The sequence below is a fragment of the Oncorhynchus kisutch genome, linkage group LG30 (genome assembly GCF_002021735.2).
Source record: "Oncorhynchus kisutch isolate 150728-3 linkage group LG30, Okis_V2, whole genome shotgun sequence".
NCBI classification, from domain to species: Eukaryota; Metazoa; Chordata; class Actinopteri; order Salmoniformes; family Salmonidae; genus Oncorhynchus; species Oncorhynchus kisutch.
This window is the reverse complement of record NC_034203.2, coordinates 27,885,950-27,905,406: the sequence shown is the minus strand read 5'-3', so window position 1 is coordinate 27,905,406 and position 19,457 is coordinate 27,885,950. Positions and strand designations below refer to the sequence as shown.

Here is a 19,457-nt window from a genome sequence, read left to right as displayed (position 1 = left end):
TGTTTCAAATTACTCATAGTGCTACTGGCCTGGGACTTCCCTCAGAGTACTGTCAACCACTCCACAACCAGAATGTCACATCAGGTCAGACATTATACTATCAATACTTTCAGTAGGTTACCGTCCCTTTAATACTATTGTACCATACTTCCCTCATTTCCCCATGCAACCATCACACCCTCTATGGACACAAAACCTGGTAAATAGAAATATATCAGCACACGGACCAAAACTACAGTACCAGTCAAAGGTTTGGACACACCTACTCATTCAAGGGTTTTTCTAAATGTTTACTATTTTCTACATTGTAATCTAAAAATCTATGGAATGACACATATGGAATCATGTAGTATCCAAAAAGTGTTAAACAAATCTAAATATATTTGGATTCTTCAAAGTAGCCACCCTTTGCCTTGACAGCTTTGCAGACGCTTGGCATTCTGTCAACCAGTTTCAGGAATGCTTTTCCAAAAGTCTTGAAGGAGTTCCCACATATGCTGAGCACTTGTTGGCTGCTTTTCTTTCACTCTGCGGCCCAACACATCCCAAACCATCTCAATTCAGTTGAGGTCGGGAGATTGTGGAGGCCAGGTCATCTGATGCAGCACTACATCACTCTCCTTGGTCAAATAGCCCTTATACAGCCTGGAGGTATGTTTTCGGTCATTGTCCTGTTGAAAAACAAATGATAGATGGGATGGCAAATCACTGCAGAATGCTGTGGTAGCCATGCTGGTTAAGTGTGCCTTGAATTATAAATAAATCAGACAGTGTCATCAGCAAAGCACCCCTGCACTATCACACCTCTTTCCTCCATGCTTCATGGTGGGAACCACACATGCAGAGATTATCCGTCTCACAAAGACACGGCGGTTGGAACCAAAAATCTCAAATTTGGACTCATCAGACCAAATGTCAATTAGATGGAATATTTCTTGGCCCAAGCAAGTCTTCTTCTTATTGGTGTCCTTTAGTAATGGTGTCTTTGCAGCAATTCGACCATGAAGACCTGATTCACAAAGTCTCCTCTGAACAGTTGATGTTGAGCTGTGTCTATTACTTGAACTCTGAAGCATTAATTTGGGCTGCAATTTCTGAGGCTGGTAACTCGAATGAACTTATCTGCAGCAGAGGTAACTCTGGGTCTTCCTTTCCTGTGACGGTCCTCATGAGAGCCAGTTTCATCATAGCGCCTGATGGATTTTGGGACTGCACTTGAAGTAATTTTCCAGATTGACGGACCTTCATGTCTTAAAATAATGATGGACTGTCTTTTCTCTTTGCTTATTTGAGGTATTCTTGCCATAATATGGACTTGGTATTTTACCAAATAGGGCTATCTTCTGTATACCACCCCTACCTTGTCACAACACAACTGATTTGCTCAAACGCATTAAGGAAAGAAATTCCACAAATGAACTTTTAACAAGGCACACCTGTTATTTTAAATGCATTCCAGGTGACTACCTCATGAAGCTGGTTGAGAGAATGCCAATAATTTATTTTGATTATTTAACAGTTTTTTGGATAGTACATGATTCCATGTGTTATTTCATAGTTTTGATGTCTTCACTATTATTCTACAATGTAGAAAATAGTCAAAATAAAGAAAAACCCTTGAATGAGTAGGTGTGTCCAACCTTTTGACTGGTACTGCACATTCAAAGCCTTCTGACAAAATTATGGAATAATAGTGTTCTCTATCTGGTTGCATTTCAGTCTCCACCGAGGACATCTTTTGAGAGAAATAATCAGTCATACTTTATTTGGATAGTCCTGATTTTGCCATCTTTAGATGCGCCAGATGGCCATACTTTCAACAAACTATCTGTGGATAAGCAACTACTTGCTAAGGTTACGGTTAGGTTTAGAATAAAGGTCAGGGTAAGGGTTAAGGTTAGGATAAGGGTTAAGCTTAGAGCTAGTAAATAGTTAGTTGAAATGTTACTGACAGTCTGTAGAGCATCTACAGGTGGACTATCCAAATAAAGTGTTACCAAATAATCACTTGCGGGTGTCCAGAATGATGACTTAATCACATCAATTAATAATTTATAGCTTGTGCTTTGGACACCAATTCAAAGACACAATGAGGAGGACACACGGTGACTGCTGGCTAACAGGCTGGCTGCACTGCACAACACGAGTAGCTAGTGCAATCATACTTCCCTTTGGCAATCAGTTCAGTCTAAAGCATGTCTCTTTCTTAAGAGTAATGTAAACATGCAGCAATGGAGGTCCTGGAGACAAACCTAAGCAGCATCACACTGCTGCCCCTGCCTTTTAGAACCGTCATGGCCCCTAGAGCAGAAACCACAGCTTGATCACCCAGTAGTATTATCTCACAGGTATATAGCTCCCTCTAGGGGATGATGATGTCACAGCTGATTTATTATAGAAGGGCTGAAGCTACAGTATGTAACAAGACGGGGTGAATCTTTAATCAGATTTCCTTGATTCGTCAAGAATTTGAACTTTTTTGAACTTTAGCTCCTTCTCAAATCACACCAGATGGGAAGATCCAGGATGGAGAGGACGCAAAGAATCAAGGAAAGATCATTGAGATTCAGTCCATCAGGGAGAAGAGATCCTCCACCAGGTCTTCCCAAAGCACCTTTTCAAAGCTGGTTTCTTCCCAGCATCAGCACAAATGAACAGACAAATGATAAGTTGTACAGTAGTGACTCCATGATGTGTAAATCATACCAAAATATGGACTCAAGACATTGCTGACATTTTTCCTGTGTACTCCTCCAGTAGATATTTCCTTTGTATATTTAGGTTGCTTTAATGAGTTAATATGCTGTTAGTGAGATGACCATGCTGGTGTATAGTTCAACACCAGTGTTATTTACAGTAAAGGAAATATTCAGGAATGGGATATTTCTTTGTTTTCTTCCTCATCTTTTGGGATACCATTTACCCTTTTTTCTGCTGAGAATATATATCCAATGTTTATGTAAACCTATCATCTTGAGTTGGGATCTATAAACAAATACAGCAGAGAGAATGCATGAATACATTTAACAAAGGAAATGTTTGTGGTTATGCTGACATTGAGCTCTCCCATACTGAGGTTATGTGGTGTGTGTGTACACTACGTGTATGTGTGTGATGTCCAGTCCACAACGATATGGGCGGTCTACCCTGCAGTGAATGTGATGCTCAGCCACAAGACAGTCAAGCTGCTCTCAGTCAGGCCACTGCAGTGGGGGAGATTTATGTGGTCAGGTCATGTGGAGGACTGGCACGGTGGACTTGCAGTCACTAACCATTACAGTCACCCCCGAGTCTAACGTCACACAATCCTCTGTAACATGAAAGCTGTACTGTACTGATACTGACCCTCTCCTGCAATCCAGAGTTCTGACAGACAGTATAGACTGGCTAGGCCACTCCAGGACCTTGAAATGCTTCTTACGAAACCACTCCTTCATTGCCCGGGCGGTGTGTTTGGGATCATTGTCATACTGAAAGACCCAGCCACGTTTCATCTTCAATGCCCTTGCTGATGGAAGGAGGTTTTCACTCAAAATCTCACGATACATGGCCCCATTCATTCTTTCCTTTACACGGATCAGTCGTCCTGGTCCCTTTGCAGAAAAACAGCCCCAAAGCATGATGTTTCCACCCCCATGCTTCACAGTAGGTAAGAAGCATTTCAAGGTCCTGGAGTGGCCTAGCCAGTCTCCAGATCTCAACCCCATAGAAAATCTTTGGAGGGAGTTGAAAGTCCGTGTTGCCCAGCAACAGCCCCAAAACATCACTGCTCTAGAGGAGATCTGCATGGAGGAATGGGCCAAAATACCAGCAACAGTGTGTGAAAACCTTGTGAAGACTTACATAAAACATTTGACCTCTGTCATTGCCAACAAAGGGTATATAACAAAGTATTGAGATAAACTTTTGTTATTGACCAAATAGTTATTTTCCACCATAATTTGCAAATAAATTCATTAAAAATCCTACAATGTGATTTTCTGGATTTGTTTTCTCATTTTGTCTGTCATAGTTGAAGTGTACCTATGATGAAAATTACAGGCCTCTCTCGTCTTTTTAAGTGGGAGAACTTGCACAATTGGTGGCTGACTAATTACTTTTTTGCCCCACTGTAGCTGCTGCTGTATAATCTTCATCTTCCACAGATATTTCATTATAGATTGAGTAAAAAGGAATCCAGTTTGCAACATACAGTATTTCTCAAGACAGTGATTTTAATGTCAGAGAAATCGCAATGTCATAAACTTGTAATTTTCTCTAGAAGTTAAATACATGGGGTATTTTTTTCAGAACAGAACAGGCTTGAACATACGTTACAATTCAAAGAGCTGCAGAACAGAAACATTATTGGAATCATGTCAAATACAGATGTACTTTTTTAAATCATTCAAAACTTGACACACTACTTCTGGCCTAAAGCCATATTTTAATCTTCATCTGCATGAAATGTCAACATACCTCCTACATTTTACTAAATTACAACTTAAATGTAGCTTTTGGTCAACTATTTATTTGTTAAAGCATGCCATCATACACACATTTCAATTATTTATTTTAGTCACCTGCCATTCGAAACATAAATTGTTTGACTTGGGTATACACTTGGTGCCATTCTTCTCTTGTAAAGCCAACTTGATACATCTCACAATCATAAAGTGAATGGTCACACTAACCTCAATAGAAGAGAAATAACTGTGTACACTTGTGGTCTTAAAAACGTAATTTCACTCGCAGTGGGGACGTTCTAGAATGACCATAGGCTAATTAAAAGGAATGTCCAATCTTGCTCAGTCTAAATTCTTAAAATAGTGGAGTGAGAATCATCACGATTGTGATGGCCTACACAATCATTTCAAGGAGAATACGGTTTAAGACAATAGGGGTCAAAAGTAAACAATCCACAAACAGTTAATTACAGTAGGTTTGTCCTTCTGGTGGTTGTGGAAGCTTCATATTCTCTTTGGACATCATTAGACGCCTTAACTCTTGAAGAACAACTTTAATGCTATAAGAGGTTTGCCATTTAGATAGAATTGGTATGCTACGTGTATCCACCTGAGACATTTCAATTATTTATTTTAGTCACCTGCCATTCGAAACATAAATTGTTTGACTTGGGTATACACTTGGTGCCATTCTTCTCTTGTAAAGCCAACTTGATACATCTCACAATCATAAAGTGAATGGTCACACTAACCTCAATAGAAGAGAAATAACTGTGTACACTTGTGGTCTTAAAAACGTAATTTCACTCGCAGTGGGGACGTTCTAGAATGACCATAGGCTAATTAAAAGGAATGTCCAATCTTGCTCAGTCTAAATTCTTAAAATAGTGGAGTGAGAATCATCACGATTGTGATGGCCTACACAATCATTTCAAGGAGAATACGGTTTAAGACAATAGGGGTCAAAAGTAAACAATCCACAAACAGTTAATTACAGTAGGTTTGTCCTTCTGGTGGTTGTGGAAGCTTCATATTCTCTTTGGACATCATTAGACGCCTTAACTCTTGAAGAACAACTTTAATGCTATAAGAGGTTTGCCATTTAGATAGAATTGGTATGCTACGTGTATCCACCTGAGAGAGAGAGGAGAGGCAAATTAGTGATCATCCTTTGATGAGCACTAGGCACTGAGTTTACCAAAAACACATGTACATTAATAATTATATATACATATTTAGACCTGTTTCATTTGTACGGGCAAAAAATTTAAATGTGATGTTACTTACCATCCCATTGGAATTATTTATGCCATTCATGCTAACTTTTGTTACAAATCTAACAATTGGAGGTGATTCAGGATATTTAGGACCACATTCCACTTTCAGACTGTATATCCTGTTCTCATAATTAGTCTGGAAAACAGAACACAGAAACAAACATTGCTTGGTTCGGGTAATGGTGATGAGCTATGCTCATTACTGTGCCTGTCTTGACTTACTGTTAAAAAAAAAAAAAGCATTTTCAAAAACAACATTTTGCCAAACTATTACATTTCCACTTCCTGGTGGAAATGGCACGGTGATGTGCTTATGTTACAGAGGTAGTTTGGTAATTAAACCTTGAGTGCGGTGTAACCTTGCCTGAGACTTTTGTTACTTTAGCTCAGCTGGCTAACACAGTCATGTGACGCGCAGATGTCTCTTACTTACTCCTGCTGCGGTCACACTTACTCGTGCCGGTCCGATGATCATGCCTGTCCACCGTGTTAGCGTCATATCTTCATCATCTTCAAGGCCCCAGCTGACTGTCCCATCTCCAACACCTTTCTGACCCTCTTCAAGCTCTTCCAACAAGCGAAAATTACGTGGAACTTTAACTCCTGAAATAAAAACAAGACAAGATTTTAAAAACTAGAAGAGGCAATCCTGGGGAGGGTTTGTCCATGCTACCCTCAACTGTTCATGCCACACAATACCATATCAAACTGCTCACGCAAGTTAAATGCAACAAATTCTTAGAACTGGCTATTTGCTTGTGGCTGAAAACAGGCAACCAACTGTCACTATCCTTGTGCTGTATGTCACTGGAATGAATACTTACTTCTAATGGGTGGTCAATGCAGGGTACCATTTCAACTGTACACTGATGGTAAAACATCAGTCTGACCTGGCATGAGCTTCCCTATCTGACCCCATGAAAGTTCATAATTAAGAGATCATCCTAACAGTCATGAACCTTATCTATATGTAGCCTATTGAACACTGGATAATTAGTGATGATGGCCTGGACTAACCTCATCCTACATGAATCCAGGGGGAATGATGAGATACAAAGATGCATATGTGCGATTTTGAGTGGGTGTTGTGTTCTGGATCATTCTGTATGCCAGGGTGGAACCAGAGATATGGAACCCTCGTGCTTGGCTATGAAACGTATGGGATGCAGCCGTCATGATTCCTCAAAATCCACCAGCGCAATATCAGACCTGATATGGGCCAACTTCCTTTATTCTTACAGGCGCAATACAAACAGCGAACTGAGAAAGGTAATGTATTAATAAAAATGGTTGCATAGTAAATGTGTGATATGACGTTTCCTTCAATTAATAGGAAACATTGGTCTGGCATGCATAATAAACTGCAGCAACTTCACGCCCCACGGCTAGTATATACAAATCCAGTTAGCTACCTAGTACAACAGTTGCACGAGCGCTAAACCAGCTTCCTCTCCTTGCTGCATGTGAGTAGCTAGAGAACTATTATGAAAACCAGTGGTCTCTTCTAAAATGATGCAAGTTCTGTTTGCTACTAACTAGCGAGCTTATTGTAAAAATCTGCAACTTTATAACCAAAGTTAGCAAAGCACCCAAGCTAGCTACCTAACGTTACCGAACTACTGTACTAGCTAAACGTAAATATATGCTACTGGTGGTAGGCTAACTAAATTATCCTAATCCCAGCAAATATTTATGCCAGTTTGTGACCAACTTTGTATAGATAATGAAAATATACATATAACATTCTGGTTTGGCTAAGTTACAGAGTAGTGAATACACCACTGAATTTTGCTAACTAGTCTAGCTAGCTAACGTTAGCCGCCACTCGATTGCTGGCTATCATGCTGCAAGCATTTCAGACCCCAGGTTTATCTTCTAAACATTGTTTTCGCGTAAACAGCACATAGTATTTTTATATTCTATGACTCCAATTATATATTTAAATCTCTACATATGTCCCAAAGTGAAGCAGACAAACCTGAGGAGGCCGCCATCTTCTTCAGCCAAATCCAGAAGCACACAAAAAGTGCCATAAACGAGGGGTGTGTCAGGTTAGGTGTCTGCAGAAAACGCTTTCACCGGTTCCTTCCTCGTATTCGACTATACACTACTAGATTCTGGACAATATTTTAAGATGCATGTGGCTGACAAGGTGGTCAATAGGAGGTGCGCATTACAGCGACAAAATAAGCTTAAGAATAATGCTGAGTATAGACACAGGACCTCCCTCAGCTGATACAGCCAGAAGAGGATGGACCACTCAAGACTACATTTAGGGAATTTTTGCTTGCTCTTTTTGGTCTATGCCGGGTAACTAACACCCGACTGCTGAGAAAGGTCTTTATAAAATAATATACAGTATTCCAAAGTGCAAACTACCGGTCACCATGGCACACCTTGTCAGAGTTGTGCATTGTAGCACTGGCATGTTTGTCATCAGCATTTGTCCTTGATTAGCATGAGTGAATCTGAGTCACCCTTCTCTGTTGGTCCAATGTTCATTGAAATATTATAGACAAATCAATAAAAATAAAAGCAAACCCTCAAAACATACAAAAGCATTTATTTATTGCGCACCATAATAACATCCAAGACACCAAGCACTACCAGGAATCAAAGCATACAAAGCTAGCCATCATCATGGTCAAACATTCTTTACACACCAGTATTCAGTACAGAGAGAAAGCTGTTGCTACAGGGAAATACATGTGAATTCAATGACTGTACAAGGAAAGAAGGGAGATGCGTGTATTTCTTTACAGCAGGCGAACAGTCTTTCCAGTGACAGTCAGATAGTCTTCATCTGCCAGGGCACGCAGAGCCTCTTCAAACATGTCCTTCGTTATTGCCTGAAAAAAAAGATTAATAATTGGGTCAGATATATACCATATTCAGAAGATAGATATGTATTTTAATTGGACGGCAGGCATATCTAAATATAGTTTAAAGGTTTTCCCGTATATTTAGTTCTCATCAATAGGAAAAGCAGAGCTGGTAGGTACTACTTACGGCTTCAGACTGTCCTCTGAGGTCATCAAACAGCTGCTGGTACTTCATGGCAGGGGTCTTTCCTCTGGACTGGATCATTTTCTTCAGAGCCTGGGCCACTTCCTCCTTACGCTTACGAGCTGTGGCACTCATTCCTGGGTTGAGTAAAAACAAGACAGGTTAATACTTGCTCCACAATACACATTTTTTAAGATACTAAGGTTGGGTTTGCATAGTCAACCAATTCTAAACATTAAACATGGCATGATAGGAATTTGAAGAGCTGTCATAGCACTACACAGACGTTTTAGCGACTTACAATTAGTGCTTTCATCTGAAGATAGCTAGGCGAGACAACATCACAAATCGTATCAAGTCAATGTTCCCTTAAAGTATTTATCAGCAGCCAGTGCTAGTGGAAAAAGTGTTGTTTTAGACAAAGGCTTCCATACCAGTTGTGAGAATGGAGATGTCTACGAAGCCAGTCCTGGGGTCTGTAGCAGACTGCTTGAGGGCCTCACGGTGTAGTCTCTTGGCCTCCTCCACGTCGACCGTCTCCACCTTGTCAGAGAAGCGCACCTTGGCATGGGCCTCGGCCAGCCGGATCAGAGACTCCAGCTGCCTGGGGTAGGCAGACACCATCCCCCGCCCGCTGCCGATCTTCCTCATGTCCACATAGGCCTGGGAGAGAAAGATACCCATAGTCAATCCAATTTCTTTATAAAGCCCTTTTACACTTTTGAATGCTCTCACATATTTTAGTGCAATGTTTTGACCAGAAGGTCTTTGTCTGGCATAAACCTGGAACCAGCACTTCCACACAACTCGGGGCCAGAATCAAATATTTTCCTCCAGCAGCCAGTGGATAGATGACATTTGTTTACTAGCCAGTCACTGAATACTTTTTTTTACCCGTATTTATCTGGTGGCATGGTGCTAATGTCAGGCCCTGAAGTTACATCTACATCAACCACTTTTAATTTGGAGCATTTTATTTAAATATCGTACTTCAATGAGTGCCTGGCTGGCTTCTTCGTTAAGTCTGGGGTTGATGTAAGTGCGAGCGTATGCAATGTAGTCCTTCAGCACTGCCATGTCCAGGAACTCTTCCTCGATCTGCTCCTCACTCTGGTAGTAGAGCGCCACCAGGTGGTGAGCCAGGCGACGGTCGTATGCCTCGTCTTGAGGATCCAGCATCAGGAAGATCAGATCAAATCTGGAGGGAAGAAAATGGCATTTTGATTTGTTTGTGTGTATATACACATATGAATGATATTTAATAGCTAACATACTTCAACCTTATTTACAACAGTTCATAAGAGTGTTGAGCCAGTAACCGAAAGGTCGCCAGTTTGAATCCCTGAGCAGACTAAGTGAAAAGTATGTTGTTGGGCCCTTGAGCAAAGCACTTAACCCTAATTGCTCCTGTAAGTCGCTGTGGATAGGAGCATCTGCTAAATGACTCAAATGTAAATGATATGCATGTTGTGAGTGCAACATCTATCTATGCCAACAAGGCTCAGTTGTTTGGGGTTCAGTGGCCGCAAGTGAAGCGACCCAAATAGGATATTATTAACAATCAGCACCATATATCAACAGTGTTCAGGGCTGTTAAGCTATCAGGTAATATTTACCTTGACAGCAGTGTGTGAGGGAGCTGGATGTTCTCGATGGTTGTCTTCTTGGGGTTCCACTGAGACTCCACGGGATTGGCTGCTGCCAGGACAGAGGTGCGAGCATTGAGCTGGCAAATAATTCCAGCCTGCACAAAGAGAAGAGCTTAGTGAGAAACTACCCTGTCGTTCACCATTACTAACAATCTATCAAAACAGAAACAAATCAGAATGCTTCTACAGTAGTAAAACGATTTAATCATTCTGTTAGCAACACCACATTCAAAACACAAATTTAACAGAGGCCTATACGTTTCTCAGAAGTGCACTGGTCATTAGGACTAGTCCTGAGCATTGCGCTGAAACTTCAGTCTCAACTTGTTTTGTCCTTCTCTAAACCCACCTTGGCAATGGAGAGAGTCTGCTGCTCCATGACCTCATGCAGCACAGAGCGTGTGCTGTCGCTCATCTTGTCAAACTCATCAATACAGCATATCCCGTTATCACTGAGCACCAGGGCTCCGGTCTGCAGTACAAGCTGCTTGGTCTCTGGGTCCTTCATCACGTAGGCTGTGAGGCCCACAGCACTGGAGCCCTTCCCAGACGTGTACTGACCGCGGGGCACCAGGTTGAACACATACTGCAGCAGCTGGGACTTGGAGGTACCGGGGTCTCCACAGAGCAGGATGTTTACCTCGGCACGGAAGTTACCGCGGCCTGTCTGGCTGAAGTCTTTACGGGTGCCCCCGAACAGCTGGAGAAGAATACCCTGTGGAAGAGAAAGTTTGTCCTGGTCATGACTTTAATTAAAATCTGAACGCAGGCAAAAATCAAACAATTGCTGCAGTAAAATGCCCTGGGAAAAGAATGACAAACTTTATAGTACTGTTCATAGATGTTGCATAAAAGCAAAATCCACTAATATGAAAGACTGCAGTTACACATCCCTGGCAGCAGAGGACGCCACACTGCTATGGTCATCTGACGGGATCGATGGGACAGTTGTCCCGTGGCGAGTTTCCCAAAAGCATTGTCGCACAAACATCTTATAACCACAGCAAGCAATGTAGAAAATATGATCTTAGAGCTGCAATGTTGCTTCTGGGAAACTCATCCTTGATTGATAGTTGATAACCATCCCCACTGACCTTCTTGATATCCTCTTGTTCGTAGATGCTGGGGGCCAGGGCGGAGGAAAGACGCTCATACACGTCTGGTTTGGCGGCCAGCTCCTTCAGTGTCTGGACGCGCTCCTCAGTGAAAAGCTTCTGGTCTGAATCCTCATCCAGCCCGTGAAGGCGCTTCTCGTCCGTCTTACGGAAGTGGATGACGTCAATGTGGGTCTTGTACACCGACTTCACGGTGCTCTGGCGAGGGTTCTCACGCATAGGAACCGCTCTGTAGATACCTGTTGTGGAGATGAGTTTAGTAATGACGATAGTCAGTTTTTGTTTACCATCCAATGTCACGTTACAGTGATGTACTCGCATCCTGACATCAAAAAGCTCTGTAGAAGGATAGCTAACACTGTTGGGAGTCTCATAAATCTTGACAAACTGAGTGAGTGATCACCATAAAAATAAACACACAAGGCTGATGGCTATAGCCATGTTCAACAAGTATATTATTCTTCTGGTTTTATCAAGCTCTATTTGGGATATATTACCCTGCCTCGCTGGCTTGCTAGGTAATCAATCCTCTGATGACATCTGCAATATTGTAGATGATACCCATTTGATTACGTGTTTGTTTAACTTGCACAAGCTGCATGTGATCATATCCACTGCTGGGTAAACAAAGAGGTTTCTGATGAACTGCAAGCGCAACTTTTCATGACAAGGACAGAAAATGGGTCTATAGGACCAAACTGCAGTAAGTCACAGCAGCAGTATGCATGACTAGGGCCAATAGCTTTACCTGACACGTGACTGGACCAGGAAAACTAGGCCCATGGTTATAGGCTTTAAAGGGGCAATCTGCAGTTGAATCAATAAAGTAGGCACCCCGCCTCTTTTTTTTTCTTTTTTTTTTTTTAAAGCTGAGGGATGGGCTTAGAGAAATGTAACCATCCAAGATATCAAAATGATAGCTTTAAGCATATTGAGGTTTTACAGTGTATACAAAGATTGAAGTAAAACAAGCTTCTATTTTGGTTTCTGGCAGTTCAACTAAGCTCATGAGGCACTTAAGTTATATTCCTCAAAAATCAATAAGTATATATAATTAATTTACAATCAGAAAAATTGGTGTAGCAACTGCGGGTTGCCCCTTTAACTAGAGCAGAGTCTTTCTTGGTCAGATCACATGGAAAGTTAAAACTCTTAGCCCTTCATAGCCTGTGTGACCATATCACCAACAGCAAAGCTATACAGCCATCGGTTCACAGCTATTTCTTTTGGGGGTCAAACAGCTCACCAGTGATGTTGATGCGGTCTCCTGGCTGTACTTTGTCGACCAGGTCGTTGTGAGCGTACACTATGGTGGTGTGAGGGGTCTGCCCAGCAGGCATGTCATCAGGAGACTCCTGAACTTTGATCTGAAAAAGCGAGGAGAAAATTAAATCAGTGAGAAATAAAGGCGCTCTGCTTTAGTTGTGGCTGGGAATACACCAGTATTGTACTTGAACAAACCCAGGAAGATGAGCTCTAATGGGTAACAACCATTATCTCATCAGTTCTGTTCAGCAGCCTCAAAGAAAAGTATATCTTCCATTGAAAGTAAGCAGACTGTCGTACAGTATAAAGTCATCCCCTCTCCTTGGTAGAGGGAGGTTTTCAAGGATCCACCTGTATCTGAATACCTGAGATCCGAGCGGGTCCGGATCCAGAATTCTAAATAATGTCAACGGTCTGGGTTGGATCTGATTGTCACGGGTATGTGTAACTTTAACTTAGCTGCAGGAGAGAGAGAGAAATTGTATACATTTATGCTGCTGCTCTTTTCATAATAGTGGTGCGTGTACCTTGTTGTTGGACAATCATAAGTCAAAGCGGCAATATGCTACAAATCATGTCACGTGCCAAATACAACGGGTGTAGACCTTACTGTGAAATGCTTACTTACAAGCCATTAACCAACAATGCAGTTCAAGAAATAGTAAAGAAAATATTTATTAAATAAATGAAAGTAAAAAATGAAATAACAAGGCTATATACAGGGGGTGCTGGTACTGAGTCAATGTGCGGGGGTACATTTTACCTCCGTGTGTGGAAAAAGTTATGAGATATCTAATAAATGGAAGATGGAATTAAAATGACAGAATTCAAAGTGAAAAGGAATTACAGGCTAACAGGCAGGCTGCTACTTAATATTTTGAATGGGGTGGTTTGTTATTGTGTAGGACGAGAAAACGCATGCCTTGATTGGCCTAGCTAGCTTAACTAGTTTCTCCTGGTTTGATGCAGTCAAGACAGGTACTACGTAATCATATTGGATGATAAATAACCTGGCTATGGGCAGATATTAGTCTACTGTAGCACGAGTCGGCTTGGTTGGTTGTCGTCTCTCCCACGTGTCACTTGCTCACACTCACAGTAGCCTACACACACAGCACGGCCCCTGGATTGACCAGGTCTATACGGAACGGCTCTAGTTGCAGATGGTGCAGTAGTTCATGTATTGTGCATGTATTATAAAAAACAACTACTAGTGCCTTCTTCCTCTCCCCATAGCTCACCATCTGTTTGTCGGAGAAGGCAGAGCGGTTATGGATGAGGGCCAGGCTGTGGGTGGTGTTGCAGTTGCGGCACACTGCAGGTTCTGCGATGCGGCCACGGTCCACCTCCACACGGGTAGAGAAGGCACACACCTGGCACTGGAAGAAGGCCTCCTGCATCTCTGGGATCAGCTGGGAGGTCCTGATCACCATGCCGCTGATGGTGATCATCTGATCAATGTCTGGGAGGAGAGCGACAGCGAGGCAAGATTGTATTAAAAACGAATCATTAAGCACCAGACCTGGGTTCAAATAGATATTTAGTCCCAAATGTGCAAACCATTTAGCACTCTAGGACGCATGATCAAGTGCTTGAAATTGAAAGAAAACAAATACACAATCATATGAAGAGTGAATCATGTAACAGATTTGCGTGAGTTGTTCAGGGAAGCTAGACATCCATAATATGACATGGCCTAGGCCAGGGGTCTCCAAACAGCTAGATCTTTTTCCCACATTGTTACGTTACAGCCTTAATCTAAAATTAAATAAATTGGGGGTTTTTCTCTCATCAATCTACACACAATACCCCATAATGACAAAGCAAAACCAGGTATTTATACATTTTGGCAAATTTATAAAAATATAAAACTGAAATATCACATTTACATAAGTATTTCAGACCTTTAACTCAGTACTTTGTTGAAGCACCTTTGGCAGAGATTACAGCCTCGGGTCTTCTTGGGTATGACGCAACAAGCTTGGCACACCTGTATTTGGAGAGTTTCTCCCATTCTTCTCTGCAGATCATCTCAAGCTCTGTCAGGTTGGATGGGGAGCATCACTGCACAGCTATTTTCAGGTATCTCCAGAGATGTTTGATCAGGTTCAAGTTCAGGCTCTGGCTGGGTCACTCAAGAACATTCAGAGACTTGTCCCAAAGCCACTCCTGCGTTGTCTTGGTTGTGTACTAAGGGTCGTTGTCCTGTTGGAAGGTGAACCTTCGCCCCAGTCTGAGGTACTGAGTGCTCTGGCGCAGACTTTCATCAAGAATCTCTCGGTACTTTGCACTGTTCATCTTTCCCTCGATCCTGACTAGTCTCCCAGTCCCTGCCACTGAAAAAGATCCCCACAGCATGTCATGTGCCTTTTACTTAGGAGTGGCTTCCATCTGGCCACTCTACCATAAAGGGCTGATAGGTGGAGTGCTGCAGAGATGGTTGTCCTTCTGAAAGGTTATCCCATTTCCACAGAGGAACTCTGTCAGAGTGACCATTGAGTTCTTGGTCACCTCCCTGACCAAGGCCCTTCTTCCCCGTTTGCTCAGTTTGGCCGGGCGGCCAGCTCTAAAAACTGGCTTGGTGGTTCTAAACTTCTTCCATTTAACAATGATGGAGGCCACTGTGTTCTTGGGGACCTTCAATGTTGCAGACATTTTTTGGTCCCCTTCGCCAGATCTGTGCCTCGACACAATCCTGTCTCGGAGCTCTACAGACAATTCCTTCGACCTCATGGTTTGCTTTTGCTTTGACATGCATTGTCAACTATGGGACCTTATATAGACAGGTGTGGGCCTTTCCAAATCATGTCCAATCAATTGAATTTACTACAGGTGGACTCCAATCAAGTTGTAGAAACATCAAGGATGATCAATGGAAACTTGATGCACCTGAGCTCAATATCGAGTTTCATCGCAAAGGGCCTGAATACTTATGTACAGTGTTTATGCTCGGACCATCCATTTTCATTGTTTGTCTATGAATATTTATAATATTAAGAGTAGAAAAAAAAACTGAAGAAAACATCCCAAACCAGGGAAAATAATATATATATATATATAATTTGATAGGGCCCCTTAAAGTTGTTTATTACCATTATTTTACCAGCTATATTGACAGACACAGCTAGAAGAATGTGCCTATTTGAAAGCTATTTTTAAAAAGACGCAGTAGCTCGACATTTTTTTGTTGTAGCTCTCACACTAAAAAAGGTTGGAGACCCCTGGTCTAGACTATTACCTTCAGGGTTTAGGCTCCTCATGTTCCTGGTCTTCAGGGCGTTGTATGGCCGCACCTGGATCTGGTGTTCCAAGATGGAGTCTGGGAAACGCTCGAAGAACAGCTCGTTGACGGCCATGTCAAATGTAGGTATGACTTCCTGTGATACAGATTTAGGAGAAACATTATGAATCACCATTTATATCGGTATGACCACATCATTAAACATAGTGTCTCTATGGGCAGGCCCATGGTAATAAATGGCAGATGAATAATGAAAACCGCCTGTGCATGCTGTCACAATTGGATTTAATACAGTCATATGGGAATTTGTTTTAAACTTTGCATTCATAGCTCACTATCCTCCATTAACATTAATGTGCAAGACCATCTGGCACATGTATGCATGTTTATTTACCTGGGGGTAGGAGATGAGCTGCCTGTACAGGTCTGCATCAAAGGACTGCACATGGCTGCAGTTGACATTCAGCACAGGCTCACCAATCACACTGATCTACAGGGACAACAGAAAAAGAAAATGAACATCACTGCAAAATGACAAGCAAAATGTTGCATTACTTTTCTCAAGAAAACCAAATACAAGATGAACTACAGGTAAATGGTTGATCGCGGTTTTGGTGTCACGCAGATGGGAGACCCTACCTCCTCCAGCTTCTGCATGTAGAGAGGCTCATTCAGGTCCAAACCAGCATTCTCATCCTCATTAGAAGTGGGGTCAATGAACCTCTGCAGGAATCTCTGTAGGAAAATTAACAATAGAAGCATTCCGATAACGAGCTTCTATCAATCTAAATAGATTTAACTAAACTTTTCTTCATCAATTACATTTATTATTTATTTTTCTACACCAATGAAGGCACACAACTTCCATACCTGAAACTTCTCCTTGCAAGTTCCCACATTGACATCAGTGCCCCAGATAACCAGCTTCTGTCCCGCTGCCTGCTCACTGGCTACTGCACCATCTGCACTTGGCTGGTGGAGTAGAAAGTGTTAGAGATTTGCTAATGGTATCATTCTATATCTATGTAGCATTAGCACTTCTAGAATTCCTGACTATAATTCTCCATATAGGAGTTTCCCTACTCACCAGCTCTGTGTGGAGGTCCACCTGGGGGGCCTTCCTGGCAGAGCCCAGGTCAGGGCGCTGTCTGACTGGGGTGCCACGCACACCACTGCGGGGGGTACCCTCCACCCTGGAGCTAGGAGTCCCGTACATCAGAGGGGAGCTCATGTCCACCTCACTGGGGAGAACTGGGGAGAAGAGGATAGGACATTGACATGACATTCAGAGTGATATCATAGGGTCAGCATCCCAGTTCTTTCAAGTACAGTTCCAGTTAATTTTTTTCAGTTGTTGCACAAATTATCTGGGCCTGTATCCACAAAGCATATCAGAGTAGGAGTGCTGATCTAGGATCTTTCCATATAAAACTGATCCTAGATCAGCACTCCTATTCTGAAACGCTTTGCGGATAAGGGTCCAGATGTCAAAGCCTGGAGAAGTGTTTCCGTACCAGAAATAGCAATACAGCAGAAATAACATTTTTTTTGTAACTGCAAAAAGGGCTCTCAAATAGCATCCTGCAGCATTCTGTGTGTCAATGATGGTAAAGCAGTTACCTGAACGGCGTGGGCTGGAGAACAGAGAGGTGTCATGGACTGCAGGGCTGGCAATATCTGTAGCTGGAGATGTGGGCATGGCTGGCAGATCCCCGTTGGATGAGTCCTGACCTCGTCGCCGCTGGGAAGGAGGAGAGGCCAGGCCATCACTGCTGGCTACAGACAGAAAAATACATATCCAAGTCAACAATCAACATAACTCTGTAAATATGACTCAGATAACCTGTTTCTGTAAAACTTACGAGTGACTGGAATGTCGTCCCTACTGCGCTTGCTTCCAACGGGAGTTGATGTTGGTGAAGACATCCTGAATGATCACAGGTCCTAGATATAAAATCTGGTTGAGTAGCTAAAACAGTCAAAAACAAAAGTGAAATACATGCATGCATAATTTACTTTTACAAAAACATTATGCAACCAGCATGTAACATAGCTGAGTTGAGCTACAGTTAGATAATAATAACGCCAGACTAGTTGTTGGTACTTGCATCCTTTTGACATGGGCAATGAATGTGAAACAATGCATACTAGCCAGCTAACTAACAACATTAGCTAGCTAGCTAGCTAGCTGAACAGTTGACTAGAAACTCCCGAAAAACTTGTAAACTAGAAAGAAATATTTTATTCTCAATCCTAAACTAGCTACTTCCTCTAAATTAAGCATCATCATCCTAATCATGTTGAATGAAATAACATAATGGCTGGCATGTTCAAGACAACTGTAAACAGTAGCTAGCTAACGTTATAGCGTGCAAGACACTCATTTAGCCGAGGAAACCCAGTAATTAGTGACTTTACTTTAACTCCCAAACGCATATAGGTCATCTGAATTCTCTTTAATAGCATACAATATTCAATACGAAATTACCCATATCGTTAATTTTTCTTCTGATACCATAGAAATATCTTACAATCTTACCTTCTGTAGGATGTAGCTATGTCGTGCGGCTGCAATGAATTTGGCGCGAAATTGTGGTTGGTGACGTAATATTCCCGGGAAACTTGCACCAATAGCAAAGCAAAACTACTTGAGCGCTAACCATTAGCACTTGCACATCGAGGGGGTTCAGGTGTCAATGTCTTAGCTCGGTAAATACGGTTGTTAACATTTTTCATGAAGTACATTAATAATTGTTTTTGTTGTAGCCTTTAATTCTTATTTTCAGTACTAGACCCATTCTGTTCACTGCAATAACTGTGTGTGTACCTAAAATTGCTGGGTAATCACCCCTTCTGATTTCGTTTAGCCCTACATATATTCCACTCAGGGGCCATAGTGTCAATGTTTGCCAGAAGGTTGCATATGTGTCACTACAAATGTCTGTGTTTTGAATATCATCCCTGGAAAAATACTGAATGCATATCCGTGGGAACACATCAAACATACAGAATTGCTCTTATTAGTAATGACTGCTTTCCCTGCTATATAAAATAAATGAATAATAATAATTTCCAGGGTCATCATGGACATTGAATTTCATTCACGTAGATAACTGCGTATTTTGAACAGCAAAGGTTTAACACCAAATGTGTGATTACAAATATACTGAACAAAAATATAAATGTAACATGCAACAATTCCAATGATTTTGATGAGTTACAGTTCATAGAAGGAAATCAATCAATTGAAATAAAATTATTAGGCCATAATCTATGGATTTCACATGACTGGGCAGGGGTGCAGCCACGGGTGGGTTTGGGAGAGCATAGGTCCACCCACTTGGAAACAAGGCCGACCCATTTTTTCCTCATTAAAGGGCATTATTACAGACAGAAATACTCCTCAGCATGACCTCAAACCTCACTTGCCTGTTTACAGGTGATTGATGCCCGTAGAC

General features: G+C 41.9%; 2 protein-coding genes and 1 long non-coding RNA gene across 11 annotated transcripts; 1 reads left to right on the top strand and 2 right to left on the bottom strand.

Annotated features, from left to right (window-relative positions):
* Window positions 1–4,191: 4,191 nt before the first annotated feature.
* LOC109874486 (ubiquitin-conjugating enzyme E2 variant 2-like) lies at window positions 4,192–7,985 on the bottom strand. 6 transcript variants are annotated; one of them, XR_004206346.1, is made up of 5 exons: window positions 7,701–7,961; window positions 6,156–6,325; window positions 5,733–5,858; window positions 5,087–5,579; window positions 4,192–4,562 (listed from the first exon to the last, which is right to left on the bottom strand). XR_004206346.1 is itself a non-coding variant. In XM_020466395.2 (4 exons), exons 1-4 carry the CDS (start codon window positions 7,753–7,755, stop codon window positions 5,433–5,435), a joined length of 477 nt encoding a protein of 158 aa, XP_020321984.1. In that variant the 5' UTR covers window positions 7,756–7,985; the 3' UTR covers window positions 4,192–5,432. The 6 variants fall into 6 exon arrangements, 4 of the variants coding, with proteins under 4 accessions (XP_020321984.1, XP_031665922.1, XP_031665921.1 ...); XR_004206347.1 differs by lacking the exon at window positions 5,087–5,579 and having other exon boundaries at window positions 4,192–5,055; window positions 5,580–5,858; window positions 7,701–7,974; XM_020466395.2 differs by having other exon boundaries at window positions 4,192–5,579; window positions 6,177–6,325; window positions 7,701–7,985.
* LOC116358580 (uncharacterized) lies at window positions 7,063–11,942 on the top strand. The gene is made up of 2 exons (XR_004206348.1): window positions 7,063–7,185; window positions 11,497–11,942. It is a non-coding gene; the product is annotated as an uncharacterized LOC116358580 (long non-coding RNA).
* On the bottom strand, window positions 8,266–18,669 carry LOC109874485 (DNA replication licensing factor mcm4). 4 transcript variants are annotated; one of them, XM_020466390.2, is made up of 17 exons: window positions 18,539–18,669; window positions 17,862–17,968; window positions 17,620–17,775; window positions 17,087–17,250; window positions 16,870–16,971; window positions 16,639–16,734; window positions 16,394–16,489; window positions 15,997–16,135; window positions 14,000–14,220; window positions 12,739–12,859; window positions 11,472–11,731; window positions 10,727–11,092; window positions 10,345–10,472; window positions 9,719–9,926; window positions 9,163–9,391; window positions 8,732–8,865; window positions 8,266–8,571 (listed from the first exon to the last, which is right to left on the bottom strand). In XM_020466390.2, exons 2-17 carry the CDS (start codon window positions 17,923–17,925, stop codon window positions 8,479–8,481), a joined length of 2,577 nt encoding a protein of 858 aa, XP_020321979.1. In that variant the 5' UTR covers window positions 17,926–17,968; window positions 18,539–18,669; the 3' UTR covers window positions 8,266–8,478. The 4 variants fall into 4 exon arrangements, with proteins under 4 accessions (XP_020321979.1, XP_020321981.1, XP_020321980.1 ...); XM_020466392.2 differs by having other exon boundaries at window positions 17,862–17,943; window positions 18,539–18,638; XM_020466391.2 differs by having other exon boundaries at window positions 17,862–17,956; window positions 18,539–18,627.
* Between the last annotated feature and the right edge of the window lie 788 nt (window positions 18,670–19,457).